This window comes from Lytechinus pictus, chromosome 3 (genome assembly GCF_037042905.1).
Source record: "Lytechinus pictus isolate F3 Inbred chromosome 3, Lp3.0, whole genome shotgun sequence".
Lineage (NCBI taxonomy): Eukaryota > Metazoa > Echinodermata > Echinoidea > Temnopleuroida > Toxopneustidae > Lytechinus > Lytechinus pictus.
In genome coordinates this window covers 42816926-42830468 of record NC_087247.1, presented here as the reverse complement: position 1 = coordinate 42830468, position 13543 = coordinate 42816926, and the positions used below count along the sequence as shown (strand labels likewise).

General features: G+C 36.0%; 1 protein-coding gene across 2 annotated transcripts; it reads right to left on the bottom strand.

Moving 5' to 3' along the window:
• Window positions 1-197: 197 nt before the first annotated feature.
• Window positions 198-12061, bottom strand: LOC129257192 (kelch-like protein 2). Of its 2 annotated transcripts, XR_010293088.1 has the most exons (3): window positions 11746-11819; window positions 1797-4662; window positions 198-1751 (listed from the first exon to the last, which is right to left on the bottom strand). XR_010293088.1 is itself a non-coding variant. In XM_054895468.2 (2 exons), the coding sequence occupies exon 2, from the start codon at window positions 4632-4634 to the stop codon at window positions 2706-2708; it is 1929 nt and encodes a 642-aa protein (XP_054751443.2). In that variant the 5' UTR covers window positions 4635-4662; window positions 11746-12061; the 3' UTR covers window positions 198-2705. The 2 variants fall into 2 exon arrangements, 1 of the variants encoding a protein (XP_054751443.2); XM_054895468.2 differs by having other exon boundaries at window positions 198-4662; window positions 11746-12061.
• Between the last annotated feature and the right edge of the window lie 1482 nt (window positions 12062-13543).

Below are 13543 nucleotides of genomic sequence, written 5' to 3'. Positions count from 1 at the left end.
TTAGAAAGAAGAAAAAAAGGTTATTTGATGGTATACTCATTCAGTATGAACTCGATCCAAACTGAACAAAAAGTTTAGTCCATACTTTTGTGAATTTTGAGTTTCATCTTTCTCATACAATGAGTTTTACAAAGATAATGTACAAAATGTTTTACTGAAAATTAAATTCACATCTTATCATTTCACTACATAATTACTTTTGACATTTATACGAGAAGTATTAAAATTAACCTACCCAATGTGAGTAGGCAGAAGACTCCATAAAAGTGTGGAATAAATGTATCTCTAGCTTTCTGTATCCTTCCCCCTCTCTCACCGTCCTTCTATCCCCTCCCTGCCCCTCTGGTTCCATGACATCTGTGCCATCGACAATTGCTCCAATGGAAATCTGCACATTAAGTGAAACAAAACCTAACCTCCAATACTAAATAAACCATATTCACAATCTTTACATTATTCTGAACTAAAAACTCTTACAATCCTAACTCTAATCCTATGCCTCCTGAGATATTAAGACCGGAGCAATTGACGCAGGGGCAAATGTTGTCACCACCCCTCCTCGTGCATTTTTCTCACAGTCTCTCTTGCTCTGTGTATCTTGCAGTCTCACCCCCTCTCTTTCATTGTCTTTTACCTTCTATCTTGTCATCTTTCTCTTGCTCTCCCCATCCTTCCACTCTGGATGCCTCTCACTCTCTTTCTACATCTCTTCCCCTCAAGGTTCATTTATGCTTTGCTCTCTCAAACTCTTCCTTTTCACCCTAACCTGTAAGTGTCGTCACTAAACAACACTGAATTTGCAATGAAGAACATAATTGGCAACACAAAGAAATTAATTTTATTAACTCTCAGAGATTAATAACAAACTTGTTTTCTTGTTGGGCAAGAAATTTCAGGGACTAGCCTATCAGTAGGGAAATTTTGCACTACAACGTACAGAGGATTCAAGAAGTCTTTGTCCAATATTGGTGAATTAAAACAGCAGGTTAGCAAGTCCATGACTCTATCTGGACAAACAACACATTTACAATTTTTCATAAGATCCCAAAACTTAGGACAAAACTGCTATTCAGGTTCACCAATTTTTGACAAAGACCACTCAGCTGTTTTTTGTTATTTGGTGGGCATTTTCAATACATTCACTGTGTTCTTGAATCCTCTCTATGTCACAGAGCAAAAACTCCTTCTTTTGTATTAAATTTATTACTTACAAATTTGTCCAGAATGTTGTGTAACTTAACAACAGTCTAAACAATAAAGACCCTGAATGAAGCGAAAAGTGAAGCTGGAAAAAATACAGTAACTGATTTTTTTACACATTTTCACTGCTTGTCAGCTAAGAATTTTGCTTGAGAAAAACTTATATTAGCTTCAAATGCAGCTTAATTGTGCTTTTCTTCATTTTAAAGTTGGTGATGTCATGCTATGTTAGGATGGTTGAAGTTATATAGGTTTGTGAGAACTAAATTTTTATTTTTCCACTAGATTTTTCTTCACCATTATCACTTGGAAATATCAAGGAAAGCATTTCCTGCTTAACCAACAGCTCTGGGTTTTGCCAGATTTTATTACCTGCTTATTTGGCCCAGCGTTCCTTCTCTATTATTTTGACATACCAGTCTTGGTCAAATAAAAGCAAAGAAATTACCCCCAAAACATGGTCAAAAAATGCAAAATCTTCTTTGCACAAACTGCACAAGAATAGATTCATGACTTGATTGATGCAAGAGATTTTTCTAATATTTGGACTGCTATTTCCCCCCCCCCCCCCCCCCCCCGTCATTTGCATCCTTTGCAAATTCTTTGTTGGGTTTCGGATTTTTGCTGACCAAGATCTGAAAAGAAAATCATGGGCTTTCTTGTTTGAAAAAAGGCCTACATTCATTCCCTTAACATAGTGAGGTCACAGTAGTCACATGCTTGTTACTCGTTTATAGATGTGAAGGGAAGTCTTGGGATGCTTCAACCCCCGAAACCCACAATCAAGACCCCCAAAAATGGTAAAGGGAAAGAAGAATAAGAAAGAGGGGAAAAACAGGTGAAATAAGAAAGTTTTCTCACATGTTAAAATATATTCCAAAATTATATTTTCATTATAAAAAGATCAAAATTTTCACTTTCTCACATATTTTCAAAAAGATCACCCCATTTGCATGTTTTGCCCCCTCAAATATTTTGGCACATTATGCCACTGGTCCTTGTCTCAATCTTAAAGTGATTTTGCCATTATTTCAAATTCATATACAAGGGTATACATGTTATTGTTCAGAACTATAATCTAATAAAAAATTGATTTGTTAAAATCATTTCACTAAACACCTGTATTTTTTTTACCAAAATTGAATCACAGTGAGTTGCAGAGTTAGGAACACACAAGATTGCTCCTCATGTTTTGAAGGTATCAAGTGTTTGACCACAACTCTTACAAAAACTTAATAAAATGATGCATTTCAAAACAAAATTGCTAAAAATATTCTACCCCTCAAAATCACAATTTCTGCCAAAAGAGATATAATTTTACTCTTTGCAAATAATTGCTAATGAAACAATCTGAGAGGCCAAGAGTTATCCTGATTTGACTTTGACACTTTTCACCTGTATACATATCTACCTTTCAGTTATCCACCCTATCATTTGTGCAAAGATTACAGGAAATCTTTTATAGCAATTTTTTTTCCAAGCACTCAGCCAGAATATTTAGAGCGTCATGGATAATATGGTGGACCTAGATACCTCTTGATCATAGCACATCCATGAAAGCAAACAGCATGTGGCATGGGTTCTAGAGTGTCCCAAAGATCCAGGTCAGGATCATAAGCCTCCACTTTAGCTACATGCTGCCTCAACTCACCACCAGTCACATAGATCTTCCCTCCAACTACTGTGGCACTAGGCGTATTCCTTTTAAATTTCATTGACTCCACCTTTGTGGAAATGAAAGTCTCTGGATCATAGATGGCCACTTCCTTCATGCGATTACCACCCAGGATGAAGATAGAGTCATTGAGGGCAACGGCTGGGAAGAGTTGACGGTTTAGTCCAGAGCTGGGGATGGTGGAGCATTCAGCGGTCTCCAGATCAAAACACTGTACAACACACATCAATCTCACATTAGTCAACCATCCAATGATGTAGAGTTTTTGGCCAATGGCTACAACAGCCATACCACTTCCAGTTGGACTGACAGAGCCTATGATGTCCCATTTGTCCAATGCCGGTGAGTATCTCTCAATCTCAGTTAGTGAGCTATCGGCATCTTCTCCACCTAGCACATAAATATGGTGATCGTGTCCGATTGATGTGTGATTGAAACGAGGCAGTATCAGGTCTTGAACCCTCGACCATCTATCATGTACCTCATCATAACGCCATACCTCTGAGATATTTCCTTTGGTGCGATGAAATCCACCAGAAACATAAATAGCATCATCAATGCTGGCAGCTGCATAGTCAGAGTGGTCAAATGGAAGGTTAGCCATGGGTGACCATTGGTTAGCCTTTGGGTTGAAGCAAGATACATCGGTAATCCATTCTCTATTGTCTACCATCCCACCAACTACTACCAGTACCTCAGTCCTCATGGAATTTCTTGGTTTCAGGAGGGGATGATCGCGACGACTCTGATTTCTAGCAAGTTCTTTGAGGTTCTGGGCATCTCTGATCAGCGACAGACACTTTCCATTGCCATGCAGGAATTGGTATGAATTCATAGTTTGAGTTAAATATTGATTGCTCACTAGTGGAAGTCTCACTTTTGCAAGAACTGATGGCAAAGAGTCAATATGCATTTGATCACTTAAGGCCCACTGAAGTACAGCTGCTAGCACCTCATCCTCTTTCAAAACATTTAATTCATTGCTACTAACAAGGCGTTCCAAGACCAATGCCTTTGACTGTAGAAACTCCTTGCAGGATGAAACATTTCTAAAGTTAGTTAGAGCATAATTCCAAGCCTGGGTCCAAAGATCATCACAGAGGTAAGTTTCAGCTAGCTGAATGATTCCTAGACAATTCTGTGGTGTAAGAGAATCTTCCAAGAACTGACAGCAAGATTGTATGATATCGGGATAGTTCAAGAAGTGTGCTGTAGCGAGAAGGTCTTGTACTAAATCACGGCTGATATTAACTTTACATCTATAAACTGCATTGATGATAGAGTCTAAAGCAGTACCTTTGATGTTGGTCAGTTCAATACGATCACTACGACTCTCCTGGAGATCATCCGTGAACATTGCACCAAAGTAAGGACTGCTGGCAGCAAGGACTGCTCTGTGACAAGGGAACTCTCTTTCATCAGAAGACACCAGTGTTACATCCACAAGCTTTCCTGCAAGGCGGAAGTCATTCAGTTCTCCCAAGAGCTCACTTGATTTATGTGGATACTGGTACTTCTTTATCTGGATGTCTTCCTCCTTGCAGGTTAACTCTTCAGTTCTCAATCCACCTGTATCTTTGGAGCTATTACATACATTCTGTTGATGCAAAGTAATGGTATTCTGATGAGTCTCTTCAAGGTCAGTAACCTGGATGTCGTTCAAATTACTTGGCTCATTATCAGGCAAACTACCATCTCCCATATCCTCAACATCTGGATCACACTCCAGATTCTTGCATAGTGTTTCTCCTTCTGCCATGGTAGATCACTCAAATGATATCCAAAATCTGAAGAAAATTGAAATGATAAATTATAAGGTGTTCATTACACAGTAAACAATTGTATGGAATTTAAATCCTTTAAGAGAAAGTTCATCCAAAAGATAAAGGTACTTTGATACATGAAGAAGAATCAACGAAGGATAGTGGTGAAAGTTTGACAAAAATCCATCAAAAAAATTAGAAAATCATGAATTGTCAAAGTTGTCAAATCTAAGCAGCTGGCCAATATGAATTCTAACTTATAATAACCTTTTTAAAATATAGGTCTATTTTATCTAGCCTTGAGGACTCCATGTCTGATATTTTTTATCATATTTATTTTGACATATACTTCTACAGACATGGAGCCTTGACACTCTTTCCATAGACGCTGCAGCGAGACCTACACACCCGGATGGATTTCCCTAGGAAGTCCATAGTTAGAGGGTGAAATTGGTTTGTAGGGGGAATTTTATTTATCTATGAACCTTCATGCGCCTAATGTGTATAAAGGGATAAAAATCATTTCACTATAAATGGTAAAAATTAGACATTTCTTTACCAGTCCGATCTCCTGTAGATCCCTCGATCCGTTTGTCAACAAAGCAAATACAATAGACCTGACCCTTGAACCACTTTGTTATGACGTACATCTGAATAGCGATGCTGTTTTGAAGAACAATTTATAGATACAAATTATTATTTCACAAATATTAAAATTTATTACCTGATTATAGATAATTAGTATTATACTAATGGCATCGCTATTCGGATGTACGTCATTACAAAGTGGTTCAAGGGTCAGTTCTATTGTATTTGCTTTGTTGACAACGGATCGAGGGATATACAGGAGATCGGCCTGGTAAGAAACATCTCATTTTTACCATTTATAGTGAAATAATTTTTATCCCTTTATACGCATTAGGCGCATGAAGGTTCATAGATAAATAAAATTCCCCCTACAAACCGATTTCACCTTCTAACTATGGATTTCCTAGGAAAATCCATCCGGGTGTGTAGGTCTCGCTGCAGCATCTATGGAAAGAGTGTTAAGGCTCAAAATATTAAAAAACATCAGACATGGAGTCCTCAAGGCTATATTTTGATCAAATAATCATGGGAATTAATTGCGCGTACAATGAATCAAGAATCTAGTTTTTTAAAAAACCGACAAGCTAAATTAAGGTTGTGTATTGTATTAGTGCCACCAACGACCTTCTTATATACCTAACTGACGTAATAACGTAATTATAAATAATCACGTAATATATTTTAGTATTTGTGAAATAATAATTTTTATCTAAATATTGCTCAAGACGGCATTGCTAGCCGGAAGTACGTCATACGTAGTGGTTCAAGGGTCGACGCTATTGGGCATTTTCACCACAGATGGACACAGAGGCAAAAAAATAAAGTTGATATTCATGTCAAATGCTTTATGTTTTTTAATAAATCAAGACCTGAAGTTTCTGAGACAAAATTTTTTTCCGACTCTGGCAGCCATTTTTTATTTCAAAATGGCTGCCAAAGTATGGATAAAAATTAGTGTTGAAAATAGTATATTGATACATATTTTGTTTTGACAGATTTTTAAAGAACAGGTTTGATCATGATGTTTTCGCCTTTGATTTAGCTTGCTATTATAATACTTTTTAAAATCCCACAGAAAGAAACACCAGTAATCATTCATCTGATAAAAAAACATTGATGAAGTATGTGATATGGTATGTAATGTCAGTTACCGAAAACATGAACTTTTTTTTCTCATTTCCTGGAAAAGAGGATATATTATATTAAACTTGGTAGATTTCCTCTCTAGGTAACACCCCTCCCTTCTACACCAAAATTAAAGATTACCAATTAACAATGAAGCAATAGGGTACCATTAAATATATGTAATGTCAGTTACCAAGTGGAAAATGTAATGTCAGTTACCGAGATGTAATGTCAGTTACCATGATAAAACGTTGGTTACCAATATTGAAATACAAAAATGTGGTCAATTTTATGGTGAAGAAATATTGTATACTTGTTATTTAACCCTAAGAAGACTGGGGGGGGGGGGCTGATTCAGCCCCCCCCCCCTCGACATTTTTCGCGATAAATCCACTGCTCGAATGTTTTTGACCGCGTCGCTAGCTGACTTTTTACCTTCAAGTCTCGAGCAACTTTTGAGACCAAAATTGTGACCCCGGGTACACGGTTCCGAAATTACGCAACATTTTGTAAGTGCATGCAGACCCAAAATTACTCAAAAAAACGTGAATTTGTGTACAAATCCAATGCAAATAGTGTTTTCAGCCAAAATTCATAAAATGTATCATTATTTTTCCTTTTACTGCTAAAATCAATTAATTTTATCTTGTATAGGGCCAAAATAAATTCCTTGACAATTTCCATTGAAAAAACAATAAAAAACAAAAAGTCAAAAAAACAAAGAAATACAAAAGAAATTTAGAAAACAATAGAATACATAAGAAAATAAATGTGATGTTGAAATTAAAAAAAAAAAATTTGATCAGATGCTTATCTAGAGTATGTGAAACAAAAATTAGCATTTTAGGGTCATTATTTTATTAATTAGATCAAACTTATGATTTTACGCATAAATTAGCATAATTAATCAGCAATGAGATTTTCTGCAGAATTTGATTTTATAGTTTTGTAGATAATGCCATGGGTAATGCACGTGCCAATTTTCGTTGCGATCGCGCGATCGACAGCCGAGATCATAAAGGGGGGCTAAATCAGTTGCATTCCCATCGTGCAAAAAAAAATTACTATGAAATTGTTTTGTACATGTATGCACTTTACCAAGTACCTAATTGTTTGTATCAGACAATTTTTGGTTTGGTTTTCCGGGGGGGGGGGGGGGGTAGGGGGTACTTTTCCCAACCTTTTGCCTAAATCTGCAACATTTTTTAAGCTTAACATTGTGATGAAGGGGATTTCCAGGGTCCCTTTTTTTTAGTTTCTAGGATTCCTTTGAGCATTGCCTCGCTAAAAGTAAATTCCTGGATTTTATACCTGTTAGTAGTGTGGATGTGTGATACAATTTTGTTTTTGGTTTACAAGTATAGATGAAAAGTGAAATTTGACAGTTCTGATCAATGTTGCATGGATCTACTAAAACTGTGGTGTTTTTTTCTAATTTACAAATAGTTCAGTTTCAGTTTAGAAGCTGGAGTTTATTTTTTGTTGACAGCTTATAAATGAAATTAGCAAAGAAAATGATTAAACAAATTATGAAGAGAATTGAAATCCGACAGATATGAAGAAGCATTGCTTGCACTGACCAGAATAGAAATCACTAAAACTACATGGCTGCATGAGATTCGGGGGAGGGGTACATGTAGCCTAGGGGAGGAGACCCTTATTCATTTTGCCTTTTTTGAGGGGAGGGGGAGGTTGGAGAAGGAAAAGGTTTAAAAAGTCAATATAAAACTAGTGAATATATTATGGGTGTATAGTCAGAAAAATCCATGTGTACAGTCAATGCAATATTAAATTACTATAGGAAAACATGTAGCTGCTATGACCCCCCCCCCCCCCCCCCCCCCCCCGGTAAGTAAAACATACATTTCTTATCTTTTGATAATTAAAAATGTGAAGTATTATGAAACTCTTATGATTTTAAAAAGCCTTACATATAAGTACCAAGAAAATTATGCCTTTGAAAATCATATAGCACTGGATAATGTTAATGTGTATTGTCAGTTACCGACAAGTAATGATAAAAATGTTCAAATCAAAGAAAGGAATTAAGAAAAAGAAAAAGTTTTTTCATTGAAATGTTCCTAAAAACTCGGGTATACTTCCACATCAAGCTCACTTTCATGTGAAGCCCTGCACAGAAGATACAATGCAATGATTCCACACATTTGACTTCCATGTGTTATCTCTATGGCAAATTAAGTGTAATGTCAGTTACCGTAATGTCAGTTACCAGCATGGTTGTGGAAAAATTATCATAGTCCCCAAAAGACAAAAACAAATTGTTAAATATTTTGACACATCTTAACCTAGTAACGGAGGTATATTTACATATTCAAATTATTTCTCTATCTACTCAGGGACATGAGATATTTCAATTTTAATGAACACCCTGAAATTGCATGTCCTTTTGTGTAATGTCAGTTACCGACACATTTTTGCTTGCTGATGCGTAAAAAAATGTGGTTACATAGGAAAACTTAGTATCAGAGTATACAGCAAGGTTCACTTTATTAACTCTATCAAAAGCAAGCTCCCATCATTTGTTGTTTTAGAGATACACACAATGGAAGGTGTGAAAACATTGTGCCGTGTAATGTCAGTTACCGTGAAAATGCCCTATTGTATTTCCTTTGTTTACATGTGGATCGAGGGGTCTACGCGGCATCAGTTAGGTACGAAACCTTTATTTTTTTACATTTTTATCTAACATTTTTTTAAACCTTCCTACGCATTAGGCGTAGGAAGGTGTAAAAATCAATAAAATTCATAAACTTTACGAGATTTTGGTCTTAAAAGATGGACTTCCTCACTCATTCAATGAACAAGGTTATGATATAACCTTGTTCTCAGTTATATCTCCGTGTGGCAAAATAAGGATGGCAATGTTTGGTTTATTTTTTCTTTGGGACAAATGCTTGATTTTTTTACACTGACAGTTTCCATTACACCTATTCGTCATACAACTTGGCCCTTAAGGTTGCACGGGCCTAATCACAACTGGCAGGCCATATTCATTCGAGCCAACCCATTGCTCAATTTTTAAATTTGATATTGCTGATTGACAAAAATGAATGAATATGACTGACAATCTAACACTGATTGTAGGGAGGGTACCTACTGAACTTACTTTTTCCAAATTGGAAAGATATATCACCACTATGTCTATGGAACTATATTTTTACTGGCGGAAGAATTAGGGTGATTTTACTATCTCAAGTGATGAATTTGGTCCCGTCAGGTGTAGTCTTCATAAATGCTGATTTATTTTTAAAATGAGCCGGTCGAGGTACCCTTTTCTGGTCAGATATAGAATGTCAGACATTTATCCTATCCACTGGTAGTAAACATTCAACCCTCGAATTTCCTCCTTATTTTTTATGAATTCTTTTTAAGGACGTTCCACAGTTATGTTTGTGCGCATTATGATCTGCGCATAGTTTACACTCTGCGCGCTGACGTCACAATTGATGAACAGGTGATTAAATTAGCTCTGGGTATTAGCTGATTTTTCTCATCATCTGCACTCTAACTGCAGATCCGATGCGTTATCTTATGAAGCTAAAAAATTGAATTATTCCATGGACCATTTTAAAAAACATCTCTACAATTTCAAAATAATTTACTCTGCAGTACTGCCAAGAATCACGAATAAGTCCCCGAGTTTGAATAAATGGTAGAGTGGTTTTGATTTTTTCTGCACATAGACATGATAGATACAAAGCATTCGGCACATTTTTGGTGTTTTAAAAAGCACATTTGCTCTAAATAAAAATGCTGATAGTTTAAAAACAAGCACATGAACCCCCATTTTTTAATGTTTGTACCTCTTAGGTATACCTTCCTCTACAACTTTGCAAATTTTGGTGAAAATGACATGGATTTTGAATAAAGTGCAGCATTTATTGTACTTTTGTAGTATGTTATTGAAATTTCACATTTTTTCAGATTGGGTTTTTGTTATCTTTTACGCCATTTTAAGAACTGACAGTGCTGTTAGACTTAAAACTGCAAACAAATAGCACTATAAATAGATTCTCCATTCTAACGATACAATTATTAACTCTCTTGCGAAATTTGATGACTTTTTCATGTATTTTGACTGAGTAATAGAGGTTTAAACTCATTGTAGTAATCTTGCGAGGTCTAAAATGCCAAATTCTTTTGAATGCGCAATTCTTAACAACATCAATTTGGGTGAACTTTGAAGCTCTATAGCAAAAAATCAAGCACATGGACCTATGTTAATTTTTGAATATTTCGAGTATTGAGGTTCTAAAGTATCTATGTGCAAAGTTTGGTGAAAATGACATGGATTTCACTCTAACTGTGGAACGTCCTTAAGTGCCACTTTAACACACGAGTCTATGGGAAATGAATTAGGCCTGTGAGCCCTTAAGTAAATTTGATTCTTTAAATTATTTTTTTCTTTATTAAAAATAGAGATAAAAGAATGAAAATTTTCTTGCCATATTATTTTCCACCAATAGAGGGCATACACAAAAATATGCCCAAAATTCAAGTTTTTGAGCGCTCCAGTGAATACAACAATTATGGCCAAGTTACTCATGAAAAATAAATGGCAACTGTACGGAAATTAATAATTTTGGTCACAAAAGTGATATTTTAATCATTTTTTAAAGTGTGTGCTCTGTACAGCATTGGCAGGCCATAGACTAGTCCATCCTGTAGATTCCCAACAGGCAGGGTGGTTGCACTCATTCAATGAACAAGGTTATGATATAGGCCTAAATATATAGGGCCTATATAGGCCCTATATATTTCCTAAAATCCTAGGGAAATCCATCTTTGTTTTGGTCCGTCTCTTATGCGTCTATGGGAAGAGTGTCAAGATGTCAATGATGAAGAAGTATGTCAGGATTTTAATAAAGTCATCATCATTGCGTCCTCAAGACTAACTACTATGTCTATGTTTATACAATATGAATAAATATTAATAGAAAAATATTTGTAAAAATTGAAAATGGAACGCTTTTCACCAGAAAAAGCCCTGGTGAATAGCGGAATGAGTTTTGGCTAACATTATTCACGTTATGAAGCGATGTTAACCGACAACTCTAAAATCCATTGGCTTGCGTAGCCACGTTCATAGTGCGAGGTACCGGGGTACTATCATAGCAATTAATAGTTAATACGAGTGAGTGACCTGGGCCGGGCGTTAGGTAAGATAGAGTCTTACGCCAATTTCAATGAGTCGGACTGTAGTGTAGTCAGACTCAGAGTCAGACTACAATTGTTGACCCTCACCAGATCCAAGACTACTGCAATAAATTTCAATTTAAATCAAACAAGGTTGAAAGAAAGTGTTCATACAGAATTCATAGACCATCTAAAAACAAATATGACCAACATTTATTTTTTTAGAATTTTATTTACCTTCGAAAACTCCACTATTCCACACAGCCTAGCTAGCCTATAAACCAAGTTGTAACAGCCAGAAAACATAGGGTGAAGAGCGCCACCTGTTTACAGTATCTTGGTAACAATTGGCCTGTACACGGTGGTAGAACACCGAAGCTCATGCAGTCACTCCCTGCTTATATTAGATCAATACAATATAAATAAATCAAGTCGAAATCAAATGATTCCATTAGATTAGACTAGACATCAATTTAATCATTTTCAAACTAAATGTCATAAAATTGTTTCCAGATGATAAATGGACAAAATTTTCGGGTTCCAATATCAAGTAGGCCTATAGGCCCACTGCCCCTCTTTGATTAGGATTATTGCCCCACTCTATCAATTTCTGTCCTCCCATTATATCTCCCTTTATCCACTTATTTCGACCTCTCTTGCAAATTTTGTTGAACATTCCAATCTCATTGTCAATCTTTAACATTCCCTCTCCCTGAAATTACAGAAAGACATTAAAGGGGAATCCAGCCTTGGCCATGAAATGTTGTGTTGGGAAGGAGAAAAAAAATTAAACAGAATGGTGAAAGTTTGAAAGAAATCAGACAAGCAATAAGAAAGTTATAGCTGTTTTAAAATTGAGATCACTAATACTATGTAGATTTCAAATTGGCAACTGGGGAAGTAAATTATGACAAGGGACAAGGACAACTTTCCCATATAGGCCATGTACTTTATTATCAGGGATTTGTGGTTTTCTCATAAGTACCCATTCCCCTGGGGCAGTAATCTAAATATAACCCAGGTAGTATATTGTTTTATGTCCTCATGAAAGAAAAATATAATTTGAAATAAAACTTTGAGGAAAAAAGACATTTTAGCCATAATATGTATTGGAGTACATGAAAGAGTAGTCCTTGCCTTACATCACTATGACATCCCATATATGCGGCCAATTTGAAGTCTCCATGGGTATAGTGATTACCAATATTTACAACTTTTAAAACTTCATAACTTTCTTGTTGTTTGTCCAATATTGTTCAAACTTTCACCTATCAACTTGTCCGATTTTTCTTTTCCTTATAAAAACAAGTTTTCATTTGGGTTGGATTCCCCTTTAAGAACCATAGTACCAAGCCCCCGAAGCTACCGCCATTTTGTTTAATCCATTAGAAGCTAAAATAAGCCCTCATTAATATTAATTTCGTACGATGCTCCCTCGTCAACTGTGGTTTTGTACGTGTATTAGACAATACGCACATCAGCGCAATGACAAAGGTCAACTTGGCAAATTCATTAATGTATTCATTTTGTTACGCGCTCGTGACGCGAAGGATTCAGCGAATCAAGCAAGCGCAAATCTGAGACGATACGTTGCGCTCTATAAAGTATCGATATCACAAGCGATATCACTTAAAAACAAAGCATTGTTTGTATTGCGTCTTATAGGCCTTTGCTCATTCCAAAAGGGAAGATGAAAAGAGTAGATAAAGTCGTGATTAGGTAAAGAGGTCTCTAGTGCTTTTGCCATCCCTAAATCGTAGTTACCATACTTGTAACTCATGATGAAACGGGCCCCAATTTATCATGTTTAATACGTTTCCTGTCCCCTTTATTCTCCAGCATTTCTTACTCTGTTTTTTTTTTCTCCATTTAATCATTTTCCCACTCAAAATTCTTTTGTGCCGCCTTTCTCCTACATAATTAGGTAGAGCTCATTTTCAAAAGGGGTTAGGTCCATTTTTCATCAAACTTGATTTTTATGTCTTAATGTATAGATTTTTAGTAGCTATATAAGATGATACCATAGAAAAGTTGA